Source organism: Pristiophorus japonicus, unplaced genomic scaffold, assembly GCF_044704955.1.
Source record: "Pristiophorus japonicus isolate sPriJap1 unplaced genomic scaffold, sPriJap1.hap1 HAP1_SCAFFOLD_740, whole genome shotgun sequence".
Taxonomy (NCBI): domain Eukaryota; kingdom Metazoa; phylum Chordata; class Chondrichthyes; family Pristiophoridae; genus Pristiophorus; species Pristiophorus japonicus.
In genome coordinates this window covers 190,791-210,056 of record NW_027254656.1, presented here as the reverse complement: position 1 = coordinate 210,056, position 19,266 = coordinate 190,791, and the positions used below count along the sequence as shown (strand labels likewise).

At 54.4% G+C, this 19,266-nt stretch overlaps 1 protein-coding gene across 1 annotated transcript; it reads left to right on the top strand.

Moving 5' to 3' along the window:
• Window positions 1-251: 251 nt before the first annotated feature.
• On the top strand, window positions 252-4,580 carry LOC139256591 (platelet binding protein GspB-like). Its single transcript, XM_070874262.1, has 2 exons — window positions 252-455; window positions 1,898-4,580. The coding sequence occupies exon 2, from the start codon at window positions 2,209-2,211 to the stop codon at window positions 3,760-3,762; it is 1,554 nt and encodes a 517-aa protein (XP_070730363.1). The 5' UTR covers window positions 252-455; window positions 1,898-2,208; the 3' UTR covers window positions 3,763-4,580.
• The last annotated feature ends 14,686 nt before the right edge of the window (window positions 4,581-19,266 follow it).

The following is a 19,266-nucleotide window of genomic DNA, read 5'->3' as shown; positions in this document are numbered from 1 at the left end:
GTGTGTTTCAGTGTGTGTGTGTGGGTTTCAGTGTGTGTGTGTGGGTTTCAGTGTGTGTGTGTGGGTTTCAGTGTGTGTGTGGGTTTCAGTGTGTGTGTGTGTGGGTTTCTGTGTGTGTGTGTGTGTGGATTAAGAAGGGGGCAGGGGAGTGGGGGGCAGGTCTGGGTGGTCTGTGCACAGGGGAGGGTGCAGTCTGATGCCCAGTCTAACCCTCCGCCCCTTCCTCTCCCCACCTCCCCTCCCCCAGCCGAGGCAGGGGCGTTTGATGATGAGTGGAGACGAGAGACGTCGCGGTTCAGCGCGGGGCGGAGCATCAACTACCGGCGGGAGAGGGGCGGTCCGCCCGAGCCCACGAGAGTCGCCATCGCGTACCCGGACGCCAGCGCTCCCGTCCCACGCCAATCCCGTCGCTACGACTGGTAACTGGGGCCCGCTGGGAATGTGCCCCTGATCGGGTAAGGCCACCTGTCGCTCGATCACACTCTGTCCTGCACCGCGCTCCCTCTCTCTCTCTCTCTCTCGCTCCCTCTCTCTCTCGCTCCCTCTCTCTCTCTCGCGCTCCCTCTCTCTCTCTCTCGCGCTCCCTCTCTCTCTCTCGCGCTCCCTCTCTCTCTCTCGCGCTCCCTCTCTCTCTCTCGCGCTCCCTCTCTCTCTCTCGCGCTCCCTCTCTCTCTCTCGCGCTCCCTCTCTCTCTCTCGCGCTCCCTCTCTCTCTCTCGCGCTCCCTCTCTCTCTCTCGCGCTCCCTCTCTCTCTCTCGCGCTCCCTCTCTCTCTCTCGCGCTCCCTCTCTCTCTCTCGCGCTCCCTCTCTCTCTCTCGCGCTCCCTCTCTCTCTCTCGCGCTCCCTCTCTCTCTCTCTCGCGCTCCCTCTCTCTCTCTCGCGCTCCCTCTCTCTCTCTCGCGCTCCCCCTCTCTCTCGCGCTCCCTCTCTCTCGCGCTCCCTCTCTCTCGCGCTCCCTCTCTCTCTCGCGCTCCCTCTCTCTCTCTCGCGCTCCCTCTCTCTCTCGCGCTCCCTCTCTCTCTCTCTCGCGCTCCCTCTCTCTCTCTCTCGCGCTCCCTCTCTCTCTCGCGCTCCCTCTCTCTCTCTCGCGCTCCCTCTCTCTCTCTCGCGCTCCCTCCCTCTCTCTCGCGCTCCCTCCCTCTCTCTCGCGCTCCCTCTCTCGCGCTCCCTCTCTCGCGCTCCCTCTCTCGCGCTCCCTCTCTCGCGCTCCCTCTCTCGCGCTCCCTCTCTCGCGCTCCCTCTCGCGCTCCCTCTCTCTCTCTCGCGCTCCCTCTCTCTCTCTCGCGCTCCCCCTCTCTCTCTCGCGCTCCCTCTCTCTCTCTCTCGCGCTCCCTCTCTCTCTCTCTCGCGCTCCCTCTCTCTCTCTCTCACGCTCCCTCTCTCTCTCTCTCGCGCTCCCTCTCTCTCTCTCTCGCGCTCCCTCTCTCTCTCTCTCGCGCTCCCTCTCTCTCTCTCGCGCTCCCTCTCTCTCTCTCTCGCGCTCCCTCTCTCTCTCTCTCGCGCTCCCTCTCTCTCTCTCTCGCGCTCCCTCTCTCTCTCTCGCGCTCCCTCTCTCTCTCTCGCGCTCCCTCTCTCTCTCTCTCTCTCGCTCCCTCTCTCTCGCGCTCCCTCTCTCTCGCGCTCCCTCTCTCTCGCGCTCCCTCTCTCTCTCTCGCGCTCCCTCTCTCTCTCTCGCGCTCCCTCTCTCTCTCTCGCGCTCCCTCTCTCTCTCTCTCTCGCGCTCCCTCTCTCTCTCTCTCTCGCGCTCCCTCTCTCTCTCTCTCTCGCGCTCCCTCTCTCTCTCTCTCGCGCTCCCTCTCTCTCTCTCTCCCTCTCTAACCTCTCTCTCTCTCTCCCTCTCTAACCTCTCTCTCTCTCTGCCTCTCTAACCTCTCTCTCTCTCTGCCTCTCCATTCAGGTACGACGATTACGAAGGATTCGGACCTACAATGGACTGTCCGTGAAGCAGGATTCTGATTCACGATGGGCTTTGTTGTACGATTAAACTCGACCTGTTCGCTTAGACACCACCCCTGGAGTTAGTTACACTGCTGTTGGCAGACATCGGGAGGCACTCGCCACTCCAGAACCCCCCCTCCATCTCCCTCCCTACCCTTCCCTCTCGCTGTGTGTCTGCATCCGCTCGGAGACCTTCGATGGCGGCATCGAGAGAGAGAGAGAGAGAGAGAGAGAGAGAGGCCTCAGCCAGGGTCTGTAACACGCAGCGTCATGGGGGGGGGTCTACTGTCTGTTCACCCAGCTCCTCTCCCCCTCTCCCTCTCTCTCTGTCCCTCTCTCCCTCTCTCTCTGTCCCCCTCCCCCTCTCCCTCTCTCTCTGTCCCTCTCTCTCTGTCCCTCTCTCTCTGTCCCTCTCTCTCTGTCCCTCTCTCTCTGTCCCTCTCTCTCTGTCCCTCTCTCTCTGTCCCTCTCTCTCTGTCCCTCTCTCTCTGTCCCTCTCTCTCTGTCCCTCTCTCTCTGTCCCTCTCTCTCTGTCCCTCTCTCTCTGTCCCTCTCTCTCTGTCCCTCTCTCTCTGTCCCTCTCTCTCTGTACCTCTCTCTCTGTCCCTCTCTCTCTCTGTACCTCTCTCTCTGTCCCTCTCTCTCTCTGTCCCTCTCTCTCTGTCCCTCTCTCTCTGTCCCTCTCTCTCTGTCCCTCTCTCTCTGTCCCTCTCTCTCTGTCCCTCTCTCTCCCTGTCCCCCTCTCCCTCTCTCTCTGTCCCTCTCTGTCTGTCCCTCTCTGTCTGTCCCTCTCTGTCTGTCCCTCTCTGTCTGTCCCTCTCTCTCTGTCCCTCTCTCTCTGTCCCTCTCTCTCTGTCCCTCTCTCTCTGTCCCTCTCTCTCTGTCCCTCTCTCTCTGTCCCTCTCTCTCTGTCCCTCTCTCTCTGTCCCTCCCTCTCTGTCCCTCCCTCTCTGTCCCTCCCTCTCTGTCCCTCCCTCTCTGTCCCTCCCTCTCTGTCCCTCCCTCTCTGTCCCTCCCTCTCTGTCCCTCCCTCTCTGTCCCTCCCTCTCTGTCCCTCCCTCTCTGTCCCTCCCTCTCTGTCCCTCCCTCTCTGTCCCTCCCTCTCTGTCCCTCTCTCTCTGTCCCTCTCTCTCTCTGTCCCTCTCTCTCTCTGTCCCTCTCTCTCTCTGTCCCTCTCTCTCTCTGTCCCTCTCTCTCTCTGTCCCTCTCTCTCTCTGTCCCTCTCTCTCTCTGTCCCTCTCTCTCTCTGTCCCTCTCTCTCTCTGTCCCTCTCTCTCTCTGTCCCTCTCTCTCTCTGTCCCTCTCTCTCTCTGTCCCTCTCTCTCTCTGTCCCTCTCTCTCTCTGTCCCTCTCTCTCTCTGTCCCTCTCTCTCTCTGTCCCTCTCTCTCTCTGTCCCTCTCTCTCTCTGTCCCTCTCTCTCTCTGTCCCTCTCTCTCTCTGTCCCTCTCTCTCTCTGTCCCTCTCTCTCTCTCTGTCCCTCTCTCTCTCTGTCCCTCTCTCTCTCTGTCCCTCTCTCTCTCTGTCCCTCTCTCTCTCTGTCCCTCTCTCTCTCTGTCCCTCTCTCTCTCTGTCCCTCTCTCTCTCTGTCCCTCTCTCTCTCTGTCCCTCTCTCTCTCTGTCCCTCTCTCTCTCTGCCCCTCTCTCTCTCTGCCCCTCTCTCTCTCTGCCCCTCTCTCTCTCTGCCCCTCTCTCTCTCTCTCTCTCTCTCTCTCTCTCTCTCTCTCTCTCCCCCTCTCCCTCTCTCTCTGTCTCCTGGTGTCTGCAGGGACGATTGGTTGATAGTTCATTGTGTTTTTTTTTTCCAAAAAGAAAATTTTTTTTGAAGCGGTGTCCCGATCACTGGCCGAGAGATCTGATGGCGTGCCCGGTATCACTCCTAACATTCGAATTGCCCCCCCCTCCCACCCCCCGAGCTCTGTGTGTGTGTGCGCTCCCTTGTTGCAGTTGTCTGGTCAACATCCGTCGCTGTACAGTTCGACACACACCCTCAGCAAGGATCCCCAGCATTCATTCCCGGCCTTGTGTTGACTTTGTTTGAGTTTGCCCGGTGCGGAGTGCGTGTGATGGAGGAGGGGGGGGGGGGTGGGCTTGTGGTGGGCTACCTAATGTGGAGTTGGGGGTGGGTGGGGTGTGAAGAGTATGGGAATAAATTGGACTGGATTCTCTCTTTCTCCCCCCCCCCCCCCCCCTCTCTCACGCCTCGCACTCCTGATCTGCATCCAGCGTGGGTTTTCACTGCTCCCTCCGGGTTGTGTCAGTCAAGTCGACGGGGAGGGCCAGCGGTGCCGCCTCTGTAGCCGAATAGCCCGCCTTTTCGGGGAGGGGGGATATTGTAGCCGCAGGAAACCCCTCTTTTTCTCTGTCTTTCCCCCCCCTCTCTCTCTCTCTCTCTCTCTCTCTCTCGCTCTCGCTCTCGCTCGCTCTCCTCCCCTTCCCTTCCCACCCCGCCCCTTCCCCATTAGTTTTCGAACCTCCCTGTACCCCGTCCGAGGTCACCTCCCCCCCCCCCCCTCCCCCACTTCCACGTGTGGATATTCCCAGATCGCGTGAACGTTGTCTAATTTATTTGTTGCTGTTATATTTCTTTTGCCTTAATAATAAAAAAAAAACAAAAAAATCAAATAAAATCCCGGGTAACGCACGTGCTGTTCCTGCTGTGTCGTTCTTCCGAAGGCGCACAGGAGGATCCCAGCGACACTGTGCGCGCGCGGCCACGGCTGAGGCGGACGTTTTGCGCGCAGCGGGAACCTCGGAGCGTGTCTGGGCAGGGTCCGGCGGGAAAGGCAAAGTCGCGCTCGACAAGCTTGTTGGCGTGTTTTTTTTTTTTGCTTTTGGGGACGTGCAACGAGCAGGGTCGATGAGGGGGACCCGGTAGATGGAGTATATTTAGATTTTCCGAGGGCGTTCGGTCAGGTGCCACGCAAAAGGTGATGACACGGGTTCCGGGCTCCCGGGATTGGAGGTAATGTCTCGGCGCGTGGACAGGATTGGTTCACGGGCAGAAAACAAGAGTCGGGATGAAAGGGGTCATTTTTGGCTCAGAAACATTGAAACGTACAGCGCAGAAGGAAGGCCAGTGCGGCCCATCGTGTCCACGTCGGCCGACAAAGAGCCCTCAGTCAGCAGCCCTATGAGGAGGAGGAGGATGCTAAGAGGCTGCAGGGTGACCTGGACAGGTTCGGTGAGTGGGCAAATGCATGGCAGATGCAGTATAATGTGGATAACTGTGAGGTTATCCACTTTGGGGGCAAAAACCAGGAAGGCAGAATATTATAGAAACATAGAAAATAGGAGCAGGAGTCGGCCATTCGGCCCTTCTAGCCTGCACCGCCATTCAATGAGTTCATGGCTGAACATTCAACTTCAGTACCCCATTCCTGCTTTCTCGCCATACCCCTTGATCCCCCGAGTAGTAAGGACCTCATCTAACTCCTTTTTGAATATATTTAGTGAATTGGCCTCAACAACTTTCTGTGGTAGAGAATTCCACAGGTTCACCACTCTCTGGGTGAAGAAGTTCCTCCTCATCTCGGTCCTAAATGGCTTACCCCTTATCCTTAGACTGTGACCCCTGGTTCTGGACTTCCCCAACATTGGGAACATTCTTCCTGCATCTAACCTGTCTAACCCCGTCAGAATTTTAAATGTTTCTATGAGGTCCCCTCTCATTCTTCTGAACTCCAGTGAATACAAGCCCAGTTGATCCAGTCTTTCTTGATAGGTCAGTCCCACCATCCCGGGAATCAGTCTGGTGAACCTTCGCTGCACTCCCTCAATAGCAAGAATGTCCTTCCTCAGGTTAGGAGACCAAAACTGTACACAATACTCCAGGTGTGGCCTCACCAAGGCCCTGTACAACTGTAGCAACACCTCCCTGCCCCTGTACTCAAATCCCCTCGCTCTGAAGGCCAACATGCCATTTGCTTTCTTAACCGCCTGCTGTACCTGCATGCCAACCTTCAATGACTGATGTACCATGACCCCCAGGTCTCGTTGCACCTTCCCTTTTCCTAATCTGTCACCATTCAGATAATAGTCTGTCTCTCTGTTTTTACCACCAAAGTGGATAACCTCACATTTATCCACATTATACTTCATCTGCCATGCATTTGCCCACTCACCTAACCTATCCAAGTCGCTCTGCAGCCTCACAGCATCCTCCTCGCAGCTCACACTGCCACCCAACTTAGTGTCATCCGCAAATTTGGAGATACTACATTTAATCCCCTCGTCTAAATCATTAATGTACAGTGTAAACAGCTGGGGCCCCAGCACAGAACCCTGCGGTACCCCACTAGTCACTGCCTGCCATTCTGAAAAGTCCCCATTTACTCCTACTCTTTGCTTCCTGTCTGACAACCAGTTCTCAATCCATGTCAGTACACTACCCCCAATCCCATGTGCTCTAACTTTGCACATCAATCTCTTGTGTGGGACCTTGTCGAACGCCTTCTGAAAGTCCAAATATACCACATCAACTGGTTCTCCCTTATCCACTCTACTGGAAACATCCTCAAAAAATTCCAGAAGATTTGTCAAGCATGATTTCCCTTTCACAAATCCATGCTGACTTGGACCTATCATGTCACCTCTTTAATAATTGATTCCATCATTTTACCCACTACCGATGTCAGGCTGACCGGTCTATAATTCCCTGTTTTCTCTCTCCCTCCTTTTTTAAAAAGTGGGTTTACATTGGCTACCCTCCACTCCATAGGAACTGATCCAGAGTCAATGGAATGTTGGAAAATGACTGTCAATGCATCCACTATTTCCAAGGCCACCTCCTTAAGTACTCTGGGATGCAGTCCATCAGGCCCTGGGGATTTATCGGCCTTCAATCCCATCAATTTCCCCAACACAATTTCCCGGCTAATAAGGATTTCCCTCAGTTCCTCCTCCTTACTAGACCCCCCGACCCCTTTTATAACCGGAAGGTTGTTTGTGTCCTCCTTCGTGAATACCGAACCAAAGTACTTGTTCAATTGGTCCGCCATTTCTTTGTTCCCCGTTATGACTTCCCCTGATTCTGACTGCAGGGGACCTACGTTTGTCTTTACTAACCTTTTTCTCTTTACATATCTATAGAAACTTTTGCAATCCGTCTTAATGTTCCCTGCAAGCTTCTTCTCATACTCCATTTTCCCTGCCCTAATCAAACCCTTTGTCCTCCTCTGCTGAAGGAAGGCCAATGCGGCCCATCGTGTCCACGTCGGCCGACAAAGAGCCCTCAGTCAGTAGCCCTATGAGGAGGAGGAGGATGCTAAGAGGCTGCAGGATGAGGTTAGGTGAGTGGGCAAATGCATGGCAGATGCAGTATAATGTGGATAAATGTGAGGTTCTCCACTTTGGGGGCAAAAAACCAGGAAGGCAGAATATTATCTGAATGGCGGCAGATTAGGAAAAGGGGTGGTGCAACGAGACCTGGGTGTCATGGTACATCAGTCATTGAAAGTTGGCCATGCAGGTACAGCAGGTGGTGAAGAAGGCAAATGGTATGTTGGCCTTCATAGCGAGGGGATTTGAGTATAGGAGCAGGGAGGTCTTACTGCAGTTGTACAGGGCCTTAGTGAGGCCACACCTGGAATATTGTGTTCAGTTTTGGTCTCCTAACCTGAGGAAGGACGTTCTTGCTATTGAGGGAGTGCAGCGAAGGTTCACCAGACTGATTCCCGGGATGGCGGGACTGACATATGAGGAGAGACTGGATCGATTAGGTTTATAATAACTGGAGTTTAGAAGGATGAGAGGGGACCTCATAGAAACATATAAAATTCTGACGGGACTGGACAGGTTAGATGCGGGAAGAATGTTCCCGATGTTGGGGAAGTCCAGAACCAGGGGTCACAGTCTAAGGATAAGGGGTAAGCAATTTAGGACTGAGATGAGGAGAAACTTCTTCACTCAGAGAGTTGTTAACCTGTGGAATTCCCGGCCGCAGAGAGTTGTTGAGGTCAGTTCATTGGATATATTCCAGAGGGAGTTGGATGTGGTCCTTACGGCTAAAGGGATCAAGGGGTATGGAGAGAAAGCAGGAAAGGGGTACTGAGGGAATGATCAGCCCATGATCTTATTGAATGGTGGTGCAGGCTCGAAGGGCCGAATGGCCAGCTCCTGCACCTATTTTCTATATAAACCTATGAACAATGGCGGAAAGGCAAAGAGCAACCAGTCCGCCCCACACAACTGCGACACCCCTCACACTGAAACATTCCAAACTCCACCCCAACCGGAGCCATGTGATCTCCTGGGAGAGGCAAAAACCAGAGAGAAACCCAGGCCAATTTAGGGGGGGGAAAAAAATTTGGGAAAATTCCTCTCCATCCCATCCAGGCGATCGACACTAGTCCAGGAGATCACCCTGGCCGTGTTCGATTCCCTGCTGTACTGACCGTTATATCTGCACCGGCCAACAAGAGGTCATCCAGTCTAACCCCAATTACCAGCTCCAGGTAAATGGCAGGTTACTGCACTTTAAGGGCCCGTCCAACCATCTCTTCACAGTGGTGAGGGTTTCTGCATCCACCGCTCTTCCAGGCAGCGCGTTCCCGATCCCCACAACCATCTGCGTAAAGAAGACCCCCCCCCTCAAATCCCCTCTAAACCTTCCACCTTAAAACTATACCCCTCCACCAATGGAAATAGACCCGTACTACCTACCATGTCCAGGCCCCTCGATATGTTAGAAACATAGAAAATAGGTGCAGGAGCAGGCCATTCGCCCCTTCGAGCCTGCACCGCCATTCAATGAGTTCATGGCTGAACATGAAACTTCAGTACCCCATTCCTGCTTTCTCGCCATAACCCTTGATCCCCCGAGTAGTAAGGACTTCATCTAACTCCTTTTTGAATATATTTAGTGAATTGGCCTCAACAACTTTCTGTGGTAGAGAATTCCACAGGTTCACCACTCTCTGGGTGAAGAAGTTTCTCCTCATCTCGGTCCTAAATGGCTTACCCCTTATCCTTAGACTGTGACCCCTGGTTCTGGACTTCCCCAACATCGGGAACATTCTTCCTGCATCTAACCTGTCTAAACCCGTCAGAATTTTAAATGTTTCTATGAGGTCCCCTCTCACTCTTCTGAACTCCAGTGAATACAAGCCCAGTTGATCCAGTCTTTCTTGATAGGTCAGTCCCGCCATCCCGGGAATCAGTCTGGTGAACCTTCGCTGCACTCCCTCAATAGCAAGAATGTCCTTCCTCAGGTTAGGAGACCAAAACTGTCCACAATACTCCAGGTGTGGCCTCACCAAGGCCCTGTACAACTGTAGCAACACCTCCCTGCCCCTGTACTCAAATCCCCTCGCTCTGAAGGCCAACATGCCATTTGCTTTCTTAACCGCCTGCTGTACCTGCATGCCAACCTTCAATGACTGATGTACCATGACACCCAGGTCTCTTTGCACCTCCCCTTTTCCTAATCTGTCACCATTCAGATAATAGTCTGTCTCTCTGTTTTTACCACCAAAGTGGATAACCTCACATTTATCCACATTATACTTCATCTGCCATGCATTTGCCCACTCACCTAACCTATCCAAGTCGCTCTGCAGCCTCACAGCATCCTCCTCGCAGCTCACACTGCCACCCAACTTAGTGTCATCCGCAAATTTGGAGATACTACATTTAATCCCCTCATCTAAATCATTAATGTACAGTGTAAACAGCTGGGGCCCCAGCACAGAACCTTGCGGTACCCCACTAGTCACTGCCTGCCATTCTGAAAAGTCCCCATTTACTCCTACTCTTTGCTTCCTGTATGACAACCAGTTCTCAATCCATGTCAGTACACTACCCCCAATCCCATGTGCTCTAACTTTGCACATCAATCTCTTGTGTGGGACCTTGTCGAACGCCTTCTGAAAGTCCAAATATACCACATCAACTGGTTCTCCCTTATCCACTCTACTGGAAACATCCTCAAAAAATTCCAGAAGATTTGTCAAGCATGATTTCCCTTTCACAAATCCATGCTGACTTGGACCTATCATGTCACCTCTTTCCAAATGCACTGCTATGACATCCTTAATAATTGATTCCATCATTTTACCCACTACCGATGTCAGGCTGACCGGTCTATAATTCCCTGTTTTCTCTCTCCCTCCTTTTTTAAAAAGTGGGGTTACATTGGCTACCCTCCACTCCATAGGAACTGATCCAGAGTCAATGGAATGTTGGAAAATGACTGTCAACGCATCCACTATTTCCAAGGCCACCTCCTTAAGTACTCTGGGATGCAGTCCATCAGGCCCTGGGGATTTATCGGCCTTCAATCCCATCAATTTCCCCAACACAATTTCCCGGCTAATAAGGATTTCCCTCAGTTCCTCCTCCTTACTAGACCCCCCGACCCCTTTTATAACCGGAAGGTTGTTCGTGTCCTCCTTCGTGAATACCGAACCAAAGTACTTGTTCAATTGGTCCGCCATTTCTTTGTTCCCCGTTATGACTTCCCCTGATTCTGACTGCAGGGGACCTACGTTTGTCTTTACTAACCTTTTTCTCTTTACATATCTATAGAAACTTTTGCAATCCGTCTTAATGTTCCCTGCAAGCTTCTTCTCATACTCCATTTTCCCTGCCCTAATCAAACCCTTTGTCCTCCTCTGCTGAAGGAAGGCCAATGCGGCCCATCGTGTCCACGTCGGCCGACAAAGAGCCCTCAGTCAGTAGCCCTATGAGGAGGAGGAGGATGCTAAGAGGCTGCAGGATGAGGTTAGGTGAGTGGGCAAATGCATGGCAGATGCAGTATAATGTGGATAAATGTGAGGTTCTCCACTTTGGGGGCAAAAAACCAGGAAGGCAGAATATTATCTGAATGGCGGCAGATTAGGAAAAGGGGTGGTGCAACGAGACCTGGGTGTCATGGTACATCAGTCATTGAAAGTTGGCCATGCAGGTACAGCAGGTGGTGAAGAAGGCAAATGGTATGTTGGCCTTCATAGCGAGGGGATTTGAGTATAGGAGCAGGGAGGTCTTACTGCAGTTGTACAGGGCCTTAGTGAGGCCACACCTGGAATATTGTGTTCAGTTTTGGTCTCCTAACCTGAGGAAGGACGTTCTTGCTATTGAGGGAGTGCAGCGAAGGTTCACCAGACTGATTCCCGGGATGGCGGGACTGACATATGAGGAGAGACTGGATCGATTAGGTTTATAATAACTGGAGTTTAGAAGGATGAGAGGGGACCTCATAGAAACATATAAAATTCTGACGGGACTGGACAGGTTAGATGCGGGAAGAATGTTCCCGATGTTGGGGAAGTCCAGAACCAGGGGTCACAGTCTAAGGATAAGGGGTAAGCAATTTAGGACTGAGATGAGGAGAAACTTCTTCACTCAGAGAGTTGTTAACCTGTGGAATTCCCGGCCGCAGAGAGTTGTTGAGGTCAGTTCATTGGATATATTCCAGAGGGAGTTGGATGTGGTCCTTACGGCTAAAGGGATCAAGGGGTATGGAGAGAAAGCAGGAAAGGGGTACTGAGGGAATGATCAGCCCATGATCTTATTGAATGGTGGTGCAGGCTCGAAGGGCCGAATGGCCAACTCCTGCACCTATTTTCTATATAAACCTATGAACAATGGCGGAAAGGCAAAGAGCAACCAGTCCGCCCCACACAACTGCGACACCCCTCACACTGAAACATTCCAAACTCCACCCCAACCGGAGCCATGTGATCTCCTGGGAGAGGCAAAAACCAGAGAGAAACCCAGGCCAATTTAGGGGGGGAAAAAAATTTGGGAAAATTCCTCTCCATCCCATCCAGGCGATCGACACTAGTCCAGGAGATCACCCTGGCCGTGTTCGATTCCCTGCTGTACTGACCGTTATATCTGCACCGGCCAACAAGAGGTCATCCAGTCTAACCCCAATTACCAGCTCCAGGTAAATGGCAGGTTACTGCACTTTAAGGGCCCGTCCAACCATCTCTTCACAGTGGTGAGGGTTTCTGCATCCACCGCTCTTCCAGGCAGCGCGTTCCCGATCCTCACAACCCTCTGCGTAAAGAAGACCCCCCCCCCTCAAATCCCCTCTAAACCTTCCACCTTAAAACTATACCCCCACGTAATAGAGCCCTCCACCAATGGAAATAGACCCGTACTACCCACTGTCTCAAGGCCCCTCAATATGTTAGAAACATAGAAAATAGGTGCAGGAGTAGGCCATTCGGCCCTTCTAGCCTGCACCACCATTCAATGAGTTCATGGCTGAACATGAAACTTCAGTACCCCATTCCTGCTTTCTCACCATAACCCTTGATCCCCCGAGTAGTAAGGACTTCATCTAACTCCTTTTTGAATATATTTAGTGAATTGGCCTCAACAACTTTCTGTGGTAGAGAATTCCACAGGTTCACCACTCTCTGGGTGAAGAAGTTTCTCCTCATCTCAGTCCTAAATGGCTTACCCCTTATCCTTACACTGTGTCCCCTGGTTCTGGACTTCCCCAACATCAGGAACATTCTTCCTGCATCTAACCTGTCTAACCCCGTCAGAATTTTAAACGTTTCTATGAGGTCCCCTCTCACTCTTCTGAACTCCAGTGAATACAAGCCCAGTTGATCCAGTCTTTCTTGATAGGTCAGTCCCGCCATCCCGGGAATCAGTCTGGTGAACCTTCGCTGCACTCCCTCAATAGCAAGAATGTCCTTCCTCAGGTTAGGAGACCAAAACTGTCCACAATACTCCAGGTGTGGCCTCACCAAGGCCCTGTACAACTGTAGCAACACCTCCCTGCCCCTGAACTCAAATCCCCTCGCTATGAAGGCCAACATGCCATTTGCTTTCTTAACCGCCTGCTGTACCTGTATGTCAACCTTCAATGACTGATGTACCATGACACCCAGGTCTCGTTGCACCTCCCCTTTTCCTAATCTGTCACCATTCAGATAATAGTCTGTCTCTCTGTTTTTACCACCAAAGTGGATAACCTCACATTTATCCACATTATACTTCATCTGCCATGCATTTGCCCACTCACCTAACCTATCCAAGTCACTCTGCAGCCTCATAGCATCCTCCTCGCAGCTCACACTGCCACCCAACTTAGTGTCATCCGCAAATTTGGAGATACTACATTTAATCCCCTCGTCTAAATCATTAATGTACAGTGTAAACAGCTGGGGCCCCAGTACAGAACCCTGCGGTACCCCACTAGTCACTGCCTGCCATTCTGAAAAGTCCCCATTTACTCCTACTCTTTGCTTCCTGTCTGACAACCAGTTCTCAATCCACGTCAGCACACTACCCCCAATCCCATGTGCTCTAACTTTGCACATTAATCTCTTGTGTGGGACCTTGTCGAAAGCCTTCTGAAAGTCCAAATATACCACATCGACTGGTTCTCCCCTCGTCCACTCCACTGGAAACATCCTCAAAAAATTCCAGAAGATGTTGTGCACCTCGACGGTATATTGAGATTTGCAGAGGGCGTTCGATAAGGAGCCACTTGTCAGGTTCTTCCACAAGTTAAAGGCTCGTGGGATTGGAGGGGAATGTACTGGCATGGGTAGAGGATCGGTGAACGGAGAGAAAACAAGAGAGCCGGGAACAAACGAGTGAAGCTGCCCAGGGGTCAGTGCTGGGGCCACAGCTATTTACAATCTGTATCAACGGCCTCGGTGAAGGGACCGAGTGCGATGTCGCCCTGTTTGCTGACAATACAAAGCTCGGTGGGGGAACGGGAAGCGGTGGGGAATACACAGCCAGTGCCCAACGGGATCGAGATCCCGACTCAGCGAGTGGGCAGACAGGTGGCAGATGGCGTTTAACGCGGGCAAATGCCAGCTTATTTACGCTGGTCGGAGATCCCGCCAACAACGGCAAGGCGCACGCTGACTGTCCGGTAGGCGGGGGGGGGGGGGCCGTTTTGTGCACAGCAAGCTCCCACAGCAGCCGTCTGTGAATTCCTCAGTTTTGTGTGGGGGGGGGGGTGGTTGTTCCCTTTGCGCAGAGCAAGATCCCGCAAACAACCCCAGAAGCTGCGAAATTAGGAGCAGGAGCCGGCCATTCGGCCCCTCGAACCCGGCTGCACCACTCAATCAGATCGTTGGCCTCAACGCCAGTTCCCTGCCCAATTCCTTGATTCTCTTAATATCCAACAGTCTCTGTCTTGAATATACTTGACGACTGAGCCTCCAGAGGGGCAGTCGCCCCATCCCAGGAATCGGTCTGGTGAACCTTCGCTGCACTCCCTCGATATCCTTCCTCCGGTCAGGAGACCAAAGCTGCTCACAATACTCCGAGTGTGGTCTCACCAGGGCCCGATATAATCGCAGTAAGACGTCTTTACTCTCAGACTCAACTCCCTTTGCAACAAAGGCCAACAGGCCATCTGCTTTCCAAACAAATGGGAAAATGCCACACCGGGCTAAGATGGGCAAATCGAGTTTATTACATGTGAAAAGTTCACAGAGAGGGAAGGTTCATCAGCATTACAAGATGGTGGCTTCACCAGGGCCCTGTATCATCAGAGGCAGTCCGTCGAAATCGAGGAAGATTTGCTTCCACTCGAACAGTGAGTTTTCAGGTGACTGAACCGTCCAATACGGGAACCACAGTCCCTGTCACAGGTAGGACAGACAGTGGTTGAGGGAAGGGGAGGGTGGGACTGGTTTGCCGCACGCTCCTTCCGCTGCCTGCGCTTGGTCTCTGCACGCTCTCGGCGACGAGACTCGAGGTGCTCAGCGCCCTCCCGGATGCACTTCCTACACTTAGGGCGGACTGGTCTTTGGGCCCAGGGACTCCCAGGTGTGGGTGGGGATGTTGCACTTTATCAGGGAGGGGGTGTCCCTTGTAACGTTTCCTCTGCCCACCTGGGGCTCGCTCGCCGTGAAGGAGTTCCGAGTAGAGCGCTTGCTTTGGGAGTCTGGTGTCTGGGGGGCGTGCGGACGATGTGGCCCTGCCCAGCGGAGCTGGTCGAGTGTGGTCAGTGCTTCGATGCTGGGGATGTTGGCCTGGTCGAGGACGCTAACGTTGGTGCGTCTGTCCTCCCGGGGAATTTGCAGGATCTTGCGGAGACAGCGTTGGTGATATTTCTCCAGCGACTTGAGGTGTCTGCTGTACATGGTCCATGTCTCTGAGCCATACAGGAGGGTGGGTATCACTACAGCCCTGTAGACCATGAGCTGGGGGTGAGGTACCTACTGTACATGGTCCATGTCTCTGAGCCATACAGGAGGGCGGGTATCACTACAGCCCTGTAGACCATGAGCTGGGGGTGAGATACCTACTGTACATGGTCCATGTCTCTGAGCCATACAGGAGGGTGGGTATCACTACAGCCCTGTAGACCATGAGCTGGGGTGAGATACCTACTGTACATGGTCCGTGTCTCTGGGCCATACAGGAGGGTGGGTATTACTACAGCCCTGTAGACCATGAGCTGGGGGTGAGATACCTACTGTACATGGTCCATGTCTCTGGGCCATACAGGAGGGCGGGTATCACTACAGCCCTGTAGACCATGAGCTGGGGGTGAGATACCTACTGTACACGGTCCGTGTCTCTGGGCCATACAGGAGGACGGGTATCACTACAGCCCTGTCGACCATGAGCTGGGGGTGAGATACCTACTGTACATGGTCCATGTCTCTGGGCCATACAGGAGGGCGGGTATCACTACAGCCCGGTAGACCATGAGCTGGGGGTGAGGTACCTACTGTACATGGTCCATGTCTCTGAGCCACACAGGAGGGCGGGTATCACTACAGCCCTGTAGACCATGAGCTGGGGGTGAGATACCTACTGTACATGGTCCATGTCTCTGAGCCATACAGGAGGGTGGGTATCACTACAGCCCTGTAGACCATGAGCTGGGGTGAGATACCTACTGTACATGGTCCGTGTCTCTGGGCCATACAGGAGGGTGGGTATTACTACAGCCCTGTAGACCATGAGCTGGGGGTGAGATACCTACTGTACATGGTCCATGTCTCTGGGCCATACAGGAGGGCGGGTATCACTACAGCCCTGTAGACCATGAGCTGGGGGTGAGATACCTACTGTACACGGTCCGTGTCTCTGGGCCATACAGGAGGACGGGTATCACTACAGCCCTGTCGACCATGAGCTGGGGGTGAGATACCTACTGTACATGGTCCATGTCTCTGGGCCATACAGGAGGGCGGGTATCACTACAGCCCGGTAGACCATGAGCTGGGGGTGAGGTACCTACTGTACATGGTCCATGTCTCTGAGCCACACAGGAGGGCGGGTATCACTACAGCCCTGTAGACCATGAGCTGGGGGTGAGATACCTACTGTACATGGTCCATGTCTCTGAGCTATACAGGAGGGTGGGTATCACTACAGCCCTGTAGACCATGAGCTGGGGGTGAGATACCTCCTGTGACCGCTTAGCGCTCAGCGAGCTCCCGTAAACAGCGCATACAGCGGATGCTCAAGGTAAGGCAGGGGAGAACGTTGGTGGCCATTTTCTGCACAACACGATCTCACCGGCAACCGAAGAGGCGAAGGCGGGGCGTTCGGGGCAGACCGTAAGGGAGGCGGACACGGCGCCCAACGTGTGCAAAGCAAGATCCCGCCAGAAGCAAATCAGACCAAGGCCCCTCCGACAGTGCGGCACTCCCTCAGTACTGCCCCTCCGACAGTGCGGCGCTCCCTCAGTACTGCCCCTCCGACAGTGCGGCACTCCCTCAGTACTGCCCCTCCGACAGTGCGGCGCTCCCTCAGTACTGCCCCTCCGACAGTGCGGCACTCCCTCAGTACTGTCCCTCCGACAGTGCGGCACTCCCTCAGTACTGCCCCTCCGACAGTGCGGCACTCCCTCAGTACTGCCCCTCCGACAGTGCGGCACTCCCTCAGTACTGCCCCTCCAACATTGCGGCTCTCCCTCAGTACTGCCCCTCCGACAGAGCGACGCTCCCTCAGTACTGCCCCTCCGACAGTGCGGTGCTCCCTCAGTACTGTCCCTCCGACAGTGCGGCACTCCCTCAGTACTGCCCCTCCGACAGTGCAGCTCTCCCTCAGTACTGCCCCTCTGACAGTGCTGCACTCCCTCAGTACTGTCCCTCCGACAGTGCGGCACTCCCTCAGTACTGCCCCTCCGACAGTGCGGCACTCCCTCAGTACTGTCCCTCCGACAGTGCGGCACTCCCTCAGTACTGCCCCTCCAACAGTGCAGCTCTCCCTCAGTACTGCCCCTCCGACAGTGCAGCACTCCCTCAGTACTGCCCCTCCGACAGTGCGGTGCTCCCTCAGTACTGCCCCTCCGACAGTGCGGTGCTCCCTCAGTACTGCCCCTCCGACAGTGCAGCACTCCCTCAGTACTGTCCCTCCGACAGTGCGGCGCTCCCTCAGTACTGCCCCTCCGACAGTGCGGTGCTCCCTCAGTACTGCCCCTCCGACAGTGCGGCACTCCCTCAGTACTGACCCTCCAACAGTGCGGTGCTCCCTCAGTACTCAGCCTCTGCACCATTGCAGCAGACGCGCCATTGCACCAGAAGCAAACTTGCAACATAAGCCGCAATGCACCAGACGCCCCAATGCATGAGGAGTCCCCAATGAACCAGGCACTCCAATGCATGAGGAGTCCCCAATGCACCAGGCACTCCAATGCATGAGGAGCCCCAATGCACCAGGCGCTGCAATGCATGAGGAGTCCCCAATGCACCAGGCACTCCAATGCATGAGGAGCCCCAATGCACCAGGCGCTGCAATGCATGAGGAGTCCCCAATGCACCAGGCGCTGCAATGCACGAGGAGCCCCAATGCACCAGACACTCCAATGCACGAGGAGCCCCAATGCACCAGACGCTCCAATGCACGAGGAGCCCCAATGAACCAGACACTCCAATGCACGAGGAGCCCCCATGCACCAGGCGCTCCAATGCATGAGGAGCCCCCATGCACCAGGCGCTCCAATGCACGAGGAGCCCCAATGAACCAGGCGCTCCAATGCACGAGAAGCCCCCATGCACCAGACGTTCCAATGCACGAGAAGCCCCAATGCACCAGACACTCCAATGCACGAGAAGCCCCAATGCATGAGGAGCCCCAATGCCCCAGACGCTCCAATGCACCAGCCACTCAAATGTACGAGGAGCCCCAATGCAACAGACGCTCCAATGCAACAGACGCTCCAATGCACGAGAAGCCCCAATGCACCAGACGCTTCAATGCACGAGGAGCCCCAATGCACCAGACGCTTCAATGCACGAGAAGCCCCAATGCACCAGACGATCCAATGCACGAGGAGCCCCCATGCAACAGACGCTCCAATGCACGAGAAGCCCCAATGCACCAGACGCTTCAATGCACGAGGAGCCCCAATGCACCAGACGCTCCAATGCACGAGAAGCCCCAATGCACCAGACGCGCCAATGCACGAGAAGCCCCAATGTACCAGACGCTTCAATGCACGAGAAGCCCCAATGCACCAGACGTGCCAATGTACGAGAAGCCCCAATGCACCAGACGATCCAATGCACGAAGAGCCCCAATGCACCAGACGCTCCAATGCACGAGAAGCCCCAATGCACCAGACGCTCCAATGCACGAGAAGCCCCAATGCACCAGACGCTTCAAAGCACGAGGAGCCCCAATGCACCAGACGCTCCAATGCACCAGGAGCCCCAATGCACCAGACGCTTCAAAGCACGAGGAGCCCCAATGCACCAGACGCTCCAATGCACCAGGAGCCCCAATGCACCAGACGCTCCAATGCACGAGAAGCCCCAATGCACCAGACGCTCCAATGCACGAGAAGCCCCAATGCACCAGACGCGCCAATGCACGAGAAGCCCCAATGTACCAGACGCTTCAATGCACGAGGAGCCCCAATGCCCCAGACGCTCCAATGCACGAGGAGCCCGAATGCACCAGACGCTTCAAAGCACGAGGAGCCCCAATGCACCAGACGCTCCAATGCACCAGGAGCCCAAATGCACCAGACGCTCCAATGCACGAGGAGCCCCAATGCACCAGATGCCCCAATGCACCGGATGCCCCAATGCACCAGGAGCCCCAATGCACCAGATGTCCCAATGCACCAGGAGCCCCAATGCACCGGATGCCCCAATGCACCAGGAGCCCCAATGTACCAGATGCCCCAATGCACCGGATGCCCCAATGCACCAGGAGCCCCAATGCACCAGATGTCCCAATGCACCAGGAGCCCCAATGCACCAGATGTCCCAATGCACCAGGAGCCCCAATGCACCAGATGTCCCAATGCACCAGATGCCCCAATGCACCGGATGCCCCAATGCACCAGGAGCCCCAATACACCAGATGCCCCAATACACCAGATGCCCCAATGCACGAGGAGTCCCAATGCACCAGATGTTCCAATGCATGAGGAGCCC

What these genes read in the sequence shown, in the direction of transcription:
- LOC139256591 (XM_070874262.1), top strand. Translation starts at nt 2,209, where the DNA reads ATGGGGGGGGGTCTACTGTCTGTTCACCCAGCTCCTCTCCCCCTCTCC.